General features: G+C 36.8%; 3 protein-coding genes across 10 annotated transcripts in view; all 3 read right to left on the bottom strand.

The window, feature by feature from the left end:
• The window catches only part of Tmod (tropomodulin), a 45,315-nt gene extending 38,249 nt beyond the window's left edge, over nt 1-7,066 (bottom strand). For 3 of the 8 annotated variants that reach the window (XR_014439470.1, XM_083102780.1, XM_083102781.1), the window contains exon 1: nt 6,709-7,065. Coding sequence is in view for 5 of the 8 variants with exons in the window: in XM_083102780.1 (XP_082958906.1) it covers nt 6,709-6,852 (144 nt within the window). In the remaining 3 variants the exon portion in view is untranslated. Of the gene's footprint in view, nt 1-6,708 lie in introns of all 8 variants that reach the window. The other 5 variants (XR_014439468.1, XM_083102777.1, XR_014439469.1 and 2 more) reach the window with 3 other exon arrangements.
• Nucleotides 7,067-7,563: 497 nt separating this feature from the next.
• Nucleotides 7,564-9,999, bottom strand: LOC145973426 (methylthioribose-1-phosphate isomerase). Its single transcript, XM_083102787.1, has 5 exons — nt 9,607-9,999; nt 8,959-9,197; nt 8,671-8,879; nt 8,379-8,587; nt 7,564-8,264 (listed from the first exon to the last, which is right to left on the bottom strand). Exons 1-5 carry the CDS (start codon nt 9,742-9,744, stop codon nt 7,998-8,000), a joined length of 1,062 nt encoding a protein of 353 aa, XP_082958913.1. The 5' UTR covers nt 9,745-9,999; the 3' UTR covers nt 7,564-7,997.
• Nucleotides 10,000-10,470: 471 nt separating this feature from the next.
• On the bottom strand, nt 10,471-11,435 carry LOC145973418 (uncharacterized). The gene is made up of 2 exons (XM_083102761.1): nt 11,250-11,435; nt 10,471-11,176 (listed from the first exon to the last, which is right to left on the bottom strand). Exon 2 carries the CDS (start codon nt 11,053-11,055, stop codon nt 10,672-10,674), a length of 384 nt encoding a protein of 127 aa, XP_082958887.1. The 5' UTR covers nt 11,056-11,176; nt 11,250-11,435; the 3' UTR covers nt 10,471-10,671.
• Between the last annotated feature and the right edge of the window lie 4,509 nt (nt 11,436-15,944).

Below are 15,944 nucleotides of genomic sequence, written 5' to 3'. Positions count from 1 at the left end.
TGTTCGTTTCATACATTTTCGCTGCCATCACGATGAAATTGCCTCCGGATTCTGGATGCGCGTATAATTTGCGAGCGATCTCTTGGTTAGGTTCTCTCGATCAACCACGCGAAATCGATGCCCGGCGTCGCCGAAAAGCCCGACACCGTCCATCTCCGTCGACGTCTCGTTTGCCAGAAAATGTCCGGCAAACCCGATGCCTCGTAGAATATTATCGCGGGTGTCAAACGACTGCCAAACGTCTGTTTGAACGATTGAAAGGGACATATTATCGTAGTGATACATTAATATAATAATCGATGACCTCAGAGCATCGATATTTATGAAATGTTCGAGGACTTTAAAGACACTAAAAGCTTCGGAAATAAAAGAATGTAAGAGAACTTAGAACTTTGAAGGGAGATAAGTATTAGACATTCAAAATCTCAGGATATTCAAAATCGTAAAATTTACGAAATTGATAAAAAATTTCAAGATTGTAAATTTTGTAGAATTTTTATATAAATAAAATTTCGATAAGCAAAGTTGTAGTTTTGTGCGACACAACAATATACATAGAATATACACAGAAACATCGTGTTTTAATGAACATAAAATATTCAAGAGCGCCGGATGCAGTAGAGCGTGTTAATTCGACTCTTGCGTTACGATCTGTCACACGTTATATCAAGGATCTAGATCGAAACGATAGTGTAGCAAAACTCTAAATATGCTGTTCGCACATGTATCCGTTTAGCGTGCAATCGTAACGAAGTCTGCCAAGAGACCGACACTTCATTCAGAATTATTTTCCTTTATGATACACAAATAAGTTCAAGGAATTTATCCTTTCGATTCTATAAAAGCCTACTCGAAAATTTATCTAAATATTGGAGCCTAGGATTAAAAAACGAGATAAATCGCGAAGTAATGCACAGTTTCGGTCGCGGAAAAGCTTTCCAAGAGCTCGCGGTGGATGACTCGTATAATTTCTCGTGGCAGTAAAAATTTCGCGTGGCAGTAAAATTTCGCGAAAGCGTTTTGTACGAACGCGTATCGGGAGAGCGCATTTTACAAAAATATTTAAAGTCGTAAAATGTAAACCGATTTATGACATCGCCCATATACTGCACATATACGCGCCCACTCACGGTAACTCTGACGTCATTCGCCAAATGTGTCGTGGCCCTACGTCATCGTCGGGTTATTTATAAGCTGCGACGAGGTTGCAGATTCGATGGTTTCGACCTGTTGCATCCGGAACCGAAATCGCGCGCCGATATTTACGAGTGCGTCGCATGAAATTTAAGTGCAACGTCGAAAACCCGGCCGTCAGCCCGACGACGACGCGTCGTCGACCGAGTGAAATATTTTCGGAAGCACTCGCCGCCAGTTGCAAACGCAAGAAAACGAGGTGTCAGCTGCATCGTACATCAGATACGAACTCTCGATAAATAGAATTTGGCGGCCGATAGAGAAAACATTCGGCTGGACATTCGTGTATTTAGCACCTACGATCTAAAAACCGATACGTGGCATCGCGTATCGAATTTCTCTTCAATCGCGTTGATAATCCCGTGACAATCCCATTAAAATGCAGCGGGCGATATTCGGCGTTTCGCTGGGAACGCGAATCCATCGCTCTGATCCGCGGATCGGATAGCGCGGATGCTTGGGATTTTATCGGCGACGTTAATTGCGGAGCGTAAAGTCGTCACCTACGGCCTCACCTAGATGCAAGGTCGGATGATCCAAGACAAGGAGGAATTTTTGTCAGGTCACGCTGCACGTGCCAAGAGTTCACAACGCGTTTTCTCACGTCTTTTTCACCCTTATCTATTTCTATCAGCGGATAATGTTGAAATGATTCCATGGCTCTTTCATAAAAATTTCAGTCCTCTCCGGAATGTTTTAATTATTACGATTCTGATAAATATTAATTGTGACGTGAGGTAAATCGAAAATAACTAAATGTTTTCTAGATGCAAAAATTTCAAAATTATTTCCAGAACTATTAGAATAACGAGATGTTACAGAAGAGTACGAGTGTTACAAGACAGTGAATACAGAATAGCATTTCGTCTTAATTTTTAACAACTGATACATTCATATTTTTCATAAGACGCGTTAGCGAAATAAATACTTTTTTATCGTTATTAACTAAAATCAATTTTAGCGTGTAATCTCTTCTGCTTTCCCGCTTCGCAAATCATGCATTCATGAATTCAGTATTGCATGAACAATGTTCATCGCGATGAACCGTCTCGTTTCCATTTACACCTGCAGTTGCGATCGCCGGAGGCCTTTAACAATAGCGGCACGAGTACACGAGTGGGCGAAGTTACCTGTGTATTTGTAGTGGAAGAGAATAGTAATGGCTTTGCCTGTAACTGTGAATGTCGGGTTCAACCCCTCCGTGAATGATATTCAACAGGTTTCCCGTAGTAATCTCCAACGATAGGGCGGGAGTTCGGGAATACAATGGGATGCCGACTAAAGTCGTGTTTCATTATCGGCGCGCGAGCATATCCCCGATAACGGCAAAGATATTACAGTGCGCGACCTGCAATGCATGCCTCCTCCCGCCCTTCCGATAAATCGCATTAAATGTCAACGTTGATCGTTGTTAATCCGGCAACTTATTTCTCAGTACTTGACGTTCCTGCATTTTTTGCATGCGATTAACCTTTCCCAGCGATTTTAATCAGATATATTATGAACGAAATTTATGTAAAAAAAAATTCAACGCAAAATATAATACATTCTAGAGTGTATGATGATAAAAAATTAATTCTTTTGAACTTTTTATTTCATCTCTGAGAGAAGGAATTCTACTACTTTCGAGAGAGAGAGAAAGTTACAAGCTCCTATTAGTTCCGTCGAATGCATTTTTACCGAAAGAATGATGACGTGTATATCGATGATATTCTTGGAAACGCGACGAATATTCTTATCCTTTTCCACAATTTCTCTATGAAATATGACAGACAGAAAGCTCATTCAGATCGGGCGGGGCTGCAACTCGAAAATAATTCAACAGCTGCCACTACTGGTATCGTCAGTCGAGTGGATAACTTAGAATTACGATGATTAATTGGATGTCAGGAACAGGGTGAATAATTTGCGGGACAAATTCGCGGACTACGAAAACAGGTCGCCGAGTTTATAGGCGCCTCGTGTTTTCTCCTTCTCGCCCCGTACAACTTTTCTTCCTCTTCCACAATTCTATATCTAGCTGTCAAGCTGTTTCCTTTCATTGGCCGTTTGTGAATTAAACATAAGTTTCGCAGAAAGCGTTTGACAAGAGTTTGAAAATACCTGTCGTTTCAATTAGAACCTCTACGCTTTTCATTTTGAATTCTAATGACGAATTCTTTCTTGGCGTTATTTAGAATTAATTATGCTTCAAAAAAATCCGGCTAATCGAAAGCACTCAATCATGATTTCGAAGTCTAGAAGATTAGTAACTTAAAGAATCCATACAAAGTTTAATAATAATTCTAGATTATGATATAAATATCAAACAATTTCAGTCTTTAAATAAATTATTACTCGGCTAGACTCTCGGCTGGTTCTCCGAATGTTAATATTGCAGTGACAAACATTTCCAAACTTCAACGCCACAAACGCAGCACTTAAACTGATTTCTGTTCCGGTCCCCTCCTAGATAATTCGCCGACGTTTCTCTACATTATGTACAACAGCTGCCACGAAGAAACTTGTTTAACTCGTCTTATTGGTTCACTTTTCGTTTGCTTTCAGCCAGCCAGTTAAAATGTCTCTAGCTTCTATATAATATCTTCGTTGAAACGATTCAACAGCGAGTGAAACGCCAATCTTTTACCCCCTTAAACATTAGCGTCAAGTAATCGCGCATACGTTTGCTAAGTTTGTTTGCTGGAGTTTGACATCTTGTCCAGTTAATTTCATTCGCCTTTCCGCGCATTTCGTCCACGAGCTGAATTTACCTGTCCGTCACTTTATATCATACGCGTTCGACCAGCAAAGTATTCCGACAATCGCTTTCAACATATGTCTATCCGGAAACCGATGGTGTTGTCATAAACATGAACCCGTTTTTCTCTGCAATTATAAAGTCGAGAACATGCGAGACTCAGCCATCATCCATGACTTAAAAATAGCGGCATCGATATTCAAATACATTTATTTGTTCGATAAATCGTTGCTCCCGCCGCTTCCGCAGACTTTGCAGGATAGAATGATCGAGCGATTGCGTTGACGTACTTTTAAAATAGCATCGAGGTCGAGACGAGACTTCGGCGATCGTCTGTTCCGCGAACGATCATCGAAGAATTGTACATCACTCGCGAGAAATTATTGCTAGATTGCCTTGGCTACGTAACTGAGTCTGGAAATATACAGAATTCAAGGTTTTCCAAAAATGTCGTATAAACTAAGCGTTTAATATCGAGATAACGTCATTCACATTGAAAATCATAACGTTAAAACATATATTATTGCAATATTTCACGCGTCCGAAGTATCTTCCTACGAATAATCCATCATCTACGTAACTCTTTGCACGCGCAATATATCTTATACTGTTTACAAGTACCCATTATTTCTACAAATTTTTGATATGGCGAATCGCATCGCGGACGAAATGCACAGTTGGCAGGACACATACTAATTCAAAATTAGCTACGCGGATTAAATTTCTATGGTCGTGTTGCAACAGGGTGTTCGAAAAGCGAGCATCTTCATCAAGCACTGGAGGAAACAGATCGTCGCTTTCACGAAAGCAGATCGCCGGTGAAATTTATGTTGTCACGTGCTATCCTCGACAAAGTAGACTGCAATTTAGACGCTTCGCTTTAACGAAGCGCCGTTCCTCGTTTAAATGTAGAATCGTGGTAGCAGCTTTGTGACCGTTAATTGCATTACAAGCGAAAAACGAGACCAAGTTTACGACAAGATCATGTTCGTTCGATGGTTCTCTCTTTCATCGCGTTTTCTCCTTTTTCGCAATTTCCTTCGATTAAAACCCTCTTTGCGGCTAATTTCTTCGCATAGATACTTTCTCTCTTTATTTTTATTCAGGAAATCTCAGGCTGTTCAATACCAACGTACTCATAATTTATACCAAACGAGTTCTTTAGTTAATTCGGCGTAACAGCGTTGAAATGACATTCGAACTTAAGCCAAGAATTTCACAATTTTCATTAGTATGTAAACAGTTTGTGGCCGCATTTGTATTTTGATGCTTTAAATATATTTTTCAACAATTATACCTATATTGTCTTTAATCTAATATTATAAAATTTATTCCTTCTACATTAAGCTTTTTTTCGAAAATAATATGAGACATTTTCTGAGAGAGGCCTCTTAATATTAATATAAATAATTTTAATTTATTAATATCTTTTTGTCAGTTTGTATAATAAAAATAAAAGCTTTAGATAAGCTGATTAAAATTTACACTCTAGTAAACTAAAATTATTTATATTAATACTGAAAGATCTCACACACAATTAATATCAATGTTTCATATTATTTAAAAAGGCTACGGTTATCAATTTTTAATAATGAATATTTATAATATTAATTTTGACATCCCTGTTTTTTCTGATTGAGATAACAATTTCTTCAAGATTGATTTATGAAATCGCGTGATACACGTGGAACAGGAAGACACGAACACGAATACATTGTTCATCGGAAGTCCGATCGCAAACAACGGTCGTCAGCCACTCATTTACGTCGCTCGTCGTTTCTGCGTTCGAAGAGAGTTCGTTGCCAGTTCTAAAATCGTCGTCCTGACAATGACGTAGGATCGTGACCGTTTGTTTTTCGAGGGACAGCGGATCCTCTCTTTCAACAAGCGAAAAATACAAGTTCCTCCGCAGCTCAAGATCGTGAAAAAAACTTTACGACTTTCAAACTTCGCATTAAATTTGAACTAACAAATTCAGTATATCAATCATACAACAATGGGCGCGAAACGATAAATAAACGATAAATGATAGTTGGGCCGATATTTGGCAAATTACATATGCAGCGACTTTGACGCACTTGCACGACGAATTTTGCGTTGCATCTATGACTGCATCGTATGCGTTTCTCTGGATATACGTAATAATAAACACTGGTGGAACAGTTTACTAATTCACGTGATCTTCTGAATCTATCGTCTGTAGTATAATCACGCCCGCGCATAAACGATACCAATAATATTCCAGAGCATATGGAGTTCCAAAATAAATTACAGATAGAATCAATATCGTGAAGCGAGTTAATATATGTATATATTTAGCTTTTATCTCATTTTTCTAGTCTCTATAAAAATCATTTTTCAGAATTCATCTATTTAGAGTTTTCCATAAATAAACAACTTTCAGTTTCATTGAAATTCTCGTGTTTAAATCTCAGCTATTTAATTTGAAAATTCGCTAAAATTTTTGGAGCTTAAATATCTATTTTAAAAATATGTATTTCATTGAATCTTAGAAGCTCGGAAATCATGTAAAATCTTAACTAGTTAATTTTTATTTAATTATAAGAGAGAGAGAAAGCAGTTCGCGTTTTCGTTTCTGAATGCACTGAACTCATTGCTCTCACACATATTATCTCTCTAAAATCTCCCCGCTATACAATCACATATAGCAGCAACATAAACGCCCACGCTGCAGTTACCTCCGGCGCCGGCAGTTACCACGATAGTTACGGTGATCGCGGACATCATGTATGCAATTGTCGTTGACAACTTACCTCCTGAATCTTATAGCTGGTGCGGATAGTTTTGCGTCTGGTAGTGGTGATCTCGTAATTCTCTTCGACGGTGGGCGCCTCATCGTTATCGTTGCTGTTGATGTCCGTCTTATCCATCCTGATGTTCTCCGTGTCCACTTCCATCAGGAATTGTGAGACGTACTTCTGATCTCAGAAAGGTCTTGCGGACAGCTACGGAAGGCAGCGACAAACACCACGGTCTGTCTATTACACGGTCACCAACCGCGTTCCGATTTCAGCGTGCGGCGAAAAACTTTTACAGCGCGTGACGGAACTATTCCAAGCATCCAAGTTCCGCGCGAAACGACGAGGCTGACGGTACTAAAGCACCGCGCTGCGGAAACCCCGCGATGCGAACAGTATCCCACGCTGCACCTCTTTCAAAGGCGAAAATAGAACCTCGTGTTCTCCCGCAGGAACAAGTATCGACGATACTTGTTGGTATCATAGATTATGGATAATTTCGCATAAGTTAGAGTGTTTATCATACGTTACTGCGCAAACTGCAAATCGAATATAAACATAATTATATATACGATAAAGAGCATACTCTTTCATTTTTAAGGAATGATGTTAAGTAAATTGATTTGTTGCTTCGAAAATCGTAGAATTTCTAAGGATTGGATTCGAATATTAAGGATGTAAAGAGATTCGGAAGGAATGTGATTTATAAATATGTGATTCACGGATTAAGAAATTTAGGATCGAGGAGTTTACAATCATATATCTAATAACTAGTAAAAACTTAAATATTTGAATTTTGAATGTTATGATATGGCAATTGTAACACAATGATAAATATGCATATTTCGGGTATCATACAAAGATATGTAATAAATTTGCTTCTTTTTATTCAATACAAATCTCTTGACACTTATGGACCATGCAATAGCATGGCATACACTGTACTACACTATTGTGGTAAACATCCTTAGAAATTCAAGCAAAGTATTATACAAAATTATGTAATTTCTTAAGGCAAATATTGAAATCGCATCCATTAAACACTACAACAGGTTTTTTAATTTTATAGCCTCTTTTGGATTACGATTTCAATATACTCTTTAAATATAGTAAATAATTTCCCTGAGTTTTCATATCATACAATTTTTTCTTCATGATGGCACAGTACTTACGCAATAAAATTAAATGTCTTGAATCTTGATATTTATAATTGGTATATGCACCCGCATATAAATGCATCCATAAGCACATATATATTTTTTATTATATTAAAATTTTTATTCGTGCATTCATTCGTATCTTTTTCAAATGTGTCCTTTCAACTCTTCCGGTGAAAAAGTACCAATTTCTGTAATTATCCCGGTAATTAAACTCGCTGGTGTCACATCGAACGCTGGATTCCAACATTCTATTCCCTCTGCTGCGATTCTGTTCCCGTTTATGTGAGTTATTTCTTCCGCGGATCGCTTCTCGATGATTATGTTATCACCATTATGCATATTAGTATCTATGGATGTCCGTGGTGCGGCCACATAGAAAGGAACATTATGATATTTGGCCAGAATCGCAATCTGTAATTAGTATAGATAGCTATGTAAATATATGTGCTATTGTATTTTAACCAATTATTTTTAGATTAATATCGTTCATCGCACTATATAACGTTTAAAGATTAAGACACTTGCCTGATAAGTCCCAATTTTGTTGGCAGTGTCGCCATTTAGAGTGACTCTATCTGCACCCACCACAACTGCTGTGATCTGTTTCGTTTTCAATACCGCGGCAACCATGTCGTCGCAAATTAAAGTTGCCGGTATTTTGTCGTGCACTAATTCATAAGCAGTCAGACGGGCACCTTGGTTGTACGGCCTAGTCTCGGTACAATAGACGTGAGCTGGAAAAAATAAATAATGCTTGAGGTCTATAACTTAATTATCCAACCGAGATAATCTTTTCAAGGAAACAAGCTATATTTACTGAGCTTTCCCATTTTGTGAAGAGATCTGATAACGCCTAAAGCTGTTCCGTATCCTGCAGTAGCGAGACTCCCAGTATTACAGTGTGTGAGGATTGTGATACTATCTTTAGATGCATTTTTCGATAAAATCTCCTGTGCACCATTATTTCCAATTGCCATATTGACTTTCACATCAATTTTCAACATCCCTTCTAAATCATTTAAAATTCTACAATATAATTTCAAAATGAGATATAAATCATACTATTTAGATGTTTCTTTAAAAGTATAAAGCCATGAAATTATACCTGTCTTTCATAGAAGATAATGAATAATTAGAATCATTGCTAAGTTCATTTGCCAACTCTATGAATTCATCTGCTGCTTTTTTCATATTCACAGCAGTAGGACGTGCTGTTACAAGATAATTTAATTTATTCTTCATAAAATCACAAAAGCCTTTCTTATTTTTGAATTCCTTATGCTTAATAATCTCCGATGCTAAACTGAGACAGCCTACAATAGCTATGGCTGGTGCACCTCGTACCTATGTATGTTACAAAAATTAAAAATGCAATTATAAATAATTACTAAATATACTTCTTATATGTTAAAAATTTTAAATATATTGTAATCAACTCTCAATCATATTTATATAATTTATGTAAATAACTATACAAAATGAGACATTATTTTTGTATAGTATTTAGCCCAACGAATAATTGCTAGAAAACAATATTATCAAGTTGACAAAACATATTAAAAGTATAAAATTGATATAAAGCGATAACTATCGAAATAAGTTGGGGGACACATTAATAAAAAAAGTGTACATCTTGATTGTAATATGAAAGAGATACAGTAACATTATATTTTATTATATTTTATATTAATATTAGATAATTTATTCTGATAAACATCGCAAAATATTCTGAAAAAAACATTCATAAATTTACCTTCATCATGTTGATAGCTTTCCAACCATTCTGGACATCCTCTATATAAAGATAGAGGGTCATATCTGGTAATAGCGTCTGATCCAGAATTACCAGCTTATTCTCCTCTCTGTTCCATTTTATCGCCTCCAGTGTCATCGTTATCCAATGCTCGTAACTATTTGTTGTTGCGTGACAAGTTACAGTATGTACAAGCGAGCAGTAGCTTTTCAGTAGATTTACTGAATGAACAAGCTACAAGGAAAACTGGCTTTGACTAAAACGGAATAAAACAGAAAAGTTGGAGTAACTGGAATCTGAACGTGTCAACGAAGTACCAAGATGATAAGAAAATCCTTTCTTTTCAGATAACGCGTCAATTGTTTGATTTTTGATTATATATCCAACAATGACGCGACATCTGGCGAACGAGATTGTAATTAAATCTCTCCTCTCTTACTTTATTTAGGATTTGTTCGGAAATTCTACTCGTGAAGAGAACAACATTTAATTGACCAATCAGAACAAAGAAATCTTAGCTCCTGATTGGTTAATTAAATGCTACTTTACCTTACGGTATGATTTCCGAACGCATTCTCTAGTTCTCTTCACATTTTACATACTGAAAAAATGTAATGTAATCTTCCAGGCTTCCAGCGTGTTGCATAATATTAGTGATAACAGAATGAGAAGCGGAAATAAATGTAATAATAATCGAAATAAATGTAAAGTTTAAATGAATACTTCCTGGAATCAATTCAGACATTTCAGAGAACATTATATTTAAGGAAAATACATAAAAAATAAATCTTTAAACGAAAATATTTAATGTTCAAATAATTTTTTATCATCGAATAAATTTTTTTGACAAAAATGCAATATTGATAGATTGCGTTATATTTGCATTTATTTAAACTTTGTTCTCTTAAAATAATAACGTTATAATATCTCTATATAGAATTTATATAATTTTTATTTCTTTAAATTTGTATATACTGGAAATTTTTTAACAGAGAGATATATTTTAACAATATAACTTTCGATTTTTCTTTAAGAGACACATTCTTTAAAGCTATTGGCTTTGATCTAATAAATAAAGGGTTCATATTCCCGGTCCATGTCCGGGTCCGGGCTCTCCTCCCCCTCTGAGGTTATGTTAGGCGGGGGCACAACACCATACTGCCGCAGTTGAATTGTCTCGATAACATCAATCAACTCCATCAGGGAACAAATAACGCATTTCGACCCCTGACCAGTTTGATACCAATAATGTTGATGCGGCATTGGAACAGTTATAGAGTCCGGGCTCTCTTCCCCCTCTGAGGTTATGTTAAGCGGGTGCGCACCACTCAACTGCCACTGTTGAATTGTCGAGAAAGCCTGAGTCAACTCCAAGAGGGAACAAATAGCGCATTTCGACTCCTGACCAGTTTGATACCAATAATGTTCATGCGGGGGTAGAACATCCATGTTCTTTTAGGACTTCTAGAAATTTCTCGTCGCTATAGACTTTGGCCTCCGGTTGCAAATACTCGTGAATATACACAAGAAGCTTCTTCCCGATAAGCTTCCTCCTTGCAGCCTCTGTTGCCTTTGAGGAAATAGAAGAATTATGAGAATAGAAACCTTTTCACTTGTGTAGAGAGGACTGAGTTGTTCTTTACTTGGTAGGAAATAGAGATGCCTTTTTTCTGCAGTGTCAAGGAAGATATATTCCACTCGGTCGAAGATTTGCAAGAGAGTCAGAGAGTCTTTTGTTCTGTAGCTAGCAGGGATGCAAAGTTTATCGATATTTATCGATACTATCGACAAGCACTAACAGTTGATAGTTGTCGACAAGGAAAATAATTTATTCATAACTATCGATAGTTTTCATATACATAAGAATTGAGCCCCAGGTTTATAATAAGTACCATTCATAATGATAACCATATAATTCATCACATTTGGCTACGTTCAGAAATCCTACCTGCAGGGTAGAATAACATCAAATCGATCAATCAGGACAAAAGGAGCTACTAGCTGCAATTCAAACAAGGAAAGGATATTCTTTTTTCTCGATTCCAACAAGGACTTTGTAATGAACGATCAATTCATTTTTCATTAGCCCAAGGCCTCTTGTTGTGGAAGGTCCCGTTCGACTGAAATGAGGTGTTGGAGTGTATGTCGAAGTGCTGGCTGTCGCACGAGTGGCTGTTGCCAAGAGCTGACTTGGTCCCTGTATTACTGCTTCAACACGTGCTTGCTGTAAGCCCGCAATACGTGTCTCAGCTACACCTATTCTAGTCTGATCTTCATTCCTGATTCAGAGTAATAAGTATTACTTTTCCTGTTCAGGTCATCTAAAGAAGACTTAAGGCCCCTAACAGCTTCAAGAATTTCCTTTAGCAAGTTCACCTGTTCTGTCTGCCGCGTAGAGTTGGGCGACATTTCTAATATGATTAGCAGATGGGCCAGCCTTTTAGGGTCTCGGTTCTCATTATTTTCGAGAGCTTTTTCCTCCCGGAGTCTTTCTCTTTGCTTTTCTCCTTGTTTTTGTCCTTCTTTTTCTTTTCTTTGTGGCTTCCTTCACCTTTTTCTCCTTCTGGCTCTCGGGATCCTCCCGACTCTTAGCTCCCTCCACGTCTTATCGTGCATCTTCTTGAAGGGAGAAGGACTGCTGGAGAGTAGTTTTCAGAAATTCTCTCTACTTCCTCATCCTCCTCATCGTGAGGAGAGGGTGGACTCTTTGGCATCGCTTGCATGATTTAAGGCACAGGCGGTGGGGGTCCAATATGACTTTCGATTAGCCACATATAATGATTTTGTAGGTATTAAAAATAGTTTATCATTTTTCATTTAAATGCATTATTTAATCTACATTTTTTTTTCTTTAAATCAATTTACTGTTTACAAAGTGCGCATATATTTACCTCAAAAATTTATAATTTATAATTTTAAACACCAATAAATTCATTTCCCACAGAATCGATAGATACTGTTTTAGAGACGAGAAAAGTCTCTATATCACGTATAATGTCGATTTTATACTATTTCCGATAATCCAGAACCGTACGGTCTAAGCTTAAACGCGTTTTAAAACTTGGACGGCCGCGCAAAGTCGTTCGCCGACTTATTTTCGCTATTATTTTCTCGAAATTGCAAATTTGCTTGTAACGCACGTAGAACCGGTGCCCGCGTATTTCCGCTTGGTCCCCGTCAATCATTTTACTTCCGAGTCACGTGCGCTATAAAGTCTGGCAAAGATACCGAGGAGGAAGAGAGGAAAAAGCAGCGCGGAAGAAGCGCGATCATTCGGTGTAAAATAATGCGCGAAAATGCTACGAAAGAGGGTGCATGTATTTCTTAACTAGGAGAGACGAGATGCGCTTGTTTCGCTTTTGAAATCGCGACATAATTCCATTTATCGTCTCTCACGACGACAACTTTTAAGTGTAAATGTCACAACGTGTCGACACGCGGTCTCGCGTATTATACAAAAAAAAAACGAATGTGATCAGATTGTAATCGCGATTTGTAAAATTGTTCTCTTGTGTGTGTGTTATCTATATAATTATATAAATATGTATATACATGACTTTTTAAATAAATGGTGTCAATTGAGAAATTGTTGAAATTCGGCTGTTTGCAAACAAATGAATAGAATTTTGAAAATCAAACTGCTTCAAGTATAAAAAATTCTATTCTATCAATTTTATTAATATATAATGCAAAAATACATAAGGCTATTTTTTCAAGTCCAATTTTATACATCATTGTTTATACAATTTTTTTTTAATATAAAATATAGTTCTCAAATTTTTTGTATAATTTGTATTTTATATGCTAGTAAAATTGACAGACTTGTACTCATAACGATTTGTTTTTTTAATTCTATCCGAATAACAGTCGAATAATTTCAGCAATTTCCTTGTTATTCTTATATATATGCACATCGATATGCATTCAGACTCCTTTGAACGATCGCACCGGCGAAACGTCAATCCTATCCATAATCAAACAATACCTGCGCTTTAAAGCGTCCCCGCCGTCATATCGAGACGGCGAAGTTCGATTCACAGTCCCTTTGTGCGGCTTTACAAAAACGACCGGATTAACAGGAACGTATTCCGTGGTATTGATCTCATAATCTTTCGACTCGGCGATTGATTTGAAAATGTTTAGATTTAATCTTCCCGTTGTGTTCTTCCGTTCAGATCTTATAATTTTGCAAAAAGATTCTTTAATTAATTCATTTTTGTATGTACGCGATAGAAAAATTTGTTCGAATAGAGGATTTTTCGATTTTTGCTTTGAGAAAAACGCAGTCGATTTTTTAAAATAATTTTACTACTTTAAGTGCACTCATACGTTAATTATTCTATGTTTGTATTTTCGGCGTTATCTGACGTATTCGTTACGTCAGATCTCTTTAAACAGCTCGAACGACAATATAAATACAGCGGGATATAGCTTGAAGCGTCTGGAATATTTTACGAGATAATTATGTCTCACATCGGTAGTAATATTTTTATGCCAAATACTATCTCGATCTGACCTCAGCGTCACAAACACGCTGCAACGTATCGAAATAAGGTAACGACACAAACTCATTAGTCGAGTTTCTCCTTTAATTCGCATTTGCCTCGCGTATGAAGCGGTTCTGAATTTTCGGCAAGTTGAATGTGACGGAATTTACCTTGGCGTCTCTTACCAGTAAGTTAACACGACAAAGATGAGACAGATGACATTAATCAGGATGGGTCGCATTCGACGGTATCTCTCGCAGAATCCAGGGATATTCGAATCTTCGAACTGGAAACGGGAATAGGGAGTAGAGAGAAATAGATGGATAATGAGCACCTGAGGATTACACAAATTCATATTCACTTTAATTAAATATATCTATGTACATTATAGGTACATCATTAGTACATTTATCATATGATAACTGTACAACGGTAGCACTTTCAATACTGTTCACAAAAATACATCGCATATAAACGAGCAAAGAGTTTATACGCAAGGTCGGCTCACGACTTGCGACAAGACAGAGCGTCAATTAATTAATTAATTAATTATTACCTCTCGCGCGCGTCGCACCCGCGACTCCGCGTTCGCGGCGTTTTTTTATGTACAAAAGATCCGTGCTCGAGAGTCGCATGTCGGGCCAAAGGAGGAACGTGTGCTACGAAGAAAAGATTTATTTATTTATTTATTTACTCTTTCTTTTTATTATTATTAACTTATATATATATATTTCGCTTTTTTAGAGAACATTATTGACGTTGCGCCGCTGAATGCATAGAGACCCGAGGGGCCGTTTCATTTAAGTACCATCAAAGAGACACGAGACTGACAGATTGATATCGATATTTATATAGTTACATCGAGCATGTGTATGTGTGTGTGTGTGTGTGTGTGTGTGTGTGTGTGTGTGTGTGTGTGCAATAACTGACGTTTGATCCTAACCGTCGAGATGAGAATACGCCGTTGGGCACCAGGTTCCAAAATTTACTAATCGTACGAATCACATCATCTATTAATTTACACGCGATGGAGAGAAGAATACAATCAACATCTTGGACTACCTTATAAATAAAAATACTAAATGATTTTAAAATTTTTGGAATAGAAAATATTAAAAAGATCTAACTAATTACATATACATTTCTAAAATAGAACATCTTTTATAAATATATTTGAAATAAAATTTTAAAAATATCTTTCTTTGAATTTACAATTAGTACATTTTGAAAACCGTCATCTCGGCAATCGGTAAACTCGCAGAGCTTCTCCTTATCTCTCTCTTTCTTATCACATTTTAATTTGACCTTTCTCGCATACAAATCGCACGCGTTTCGGTTATCGTAGACGTTGACTATTTACAAGAGTATTTTCGTAAAGAACTTAAGGAACATTTGGTATCAAGAGCGATAATTCGGTCGAATGTCGGTGGTCGAGTTGCAAGAGATCGCTGCTTCGAAGCGTCTAGGAACTGTAGCGTTTATTACAAATAGTCGTTGAGAAAAACAGGTAGCATCCGTAACAAGGCTACTCTCGATCGTTATATCTTCGCATAATCTTTTTGTGCAAAGCATAGCTAGATAATTCGTTATTTCATCATAAAGATTATACTATTCGAAGAGTCAAGAATAAATGTTAAAATATAAATAGATACTAAGACCAGAATCAACTAATTAATCCTAGTTTACCAATAATTATTCTTTTTCTAGTCCATAATTGTGCCTATAATGTAGGAAGAGGAAAATGATTGACTTAATCAATAATTAGCTAAAATTGTTGATGTAACCGGATCAATTTTGTACATCGAAAGATTTAAGGTCCACAAGGATGATCGATCTTTAGATCGAAGAATT

Source organism: Camponotus vicinus, unplaced genomic scaffold (assembly GCF_025532165.1).
Source record: "Camponotus vicinus isolate PSW18456_S1 unplaced genomic scaffold, iyCamVici1.0 SCAF_6, whole genome shotgun sequence".
Classification (NCBI taxonomy): Eukaryota; Metazoa; Arthropoda; class Insecta; order Hymenoptera; family Formicidae; genus Camponotus; species Camponotus vicinus.
This window is presented reverse-complemented; position numbering and strand designations above follow the sequence as displayed.

Excerpts from the sequence above, each read along its gene's own strand:
- LOC145973426 (XM_083102787.1), bottom strand. The coding sequence starts at position 9,744 with ATGACACTGGAGGCGATAAAATGGAACAGAGAGGAGAATAAGCTGGTA. Across the intron at positions 8,880-8,958 it reads TTATCTTCTATGAAAGACAG|AATTTTAAATGATTTAGAAG; the intron begins GTATAATTTCAT and ends ATTATATTGTAG. Across the intron at positions 8,588-8,670 it reads TCACAAAATGGGAAAGCTCA|CTCACGTCTATTGTACCGAG; the intron begins GTAAATATAGCT and ends TATTTTTTCCAG.
- LOC145973418 (XM_083102761.1), bottom strand. The coding sequence starts at position 11,055 with ATGGATGTTCTACCCCCGCATGAACATTATTGGTATCAAACTGGTCAG.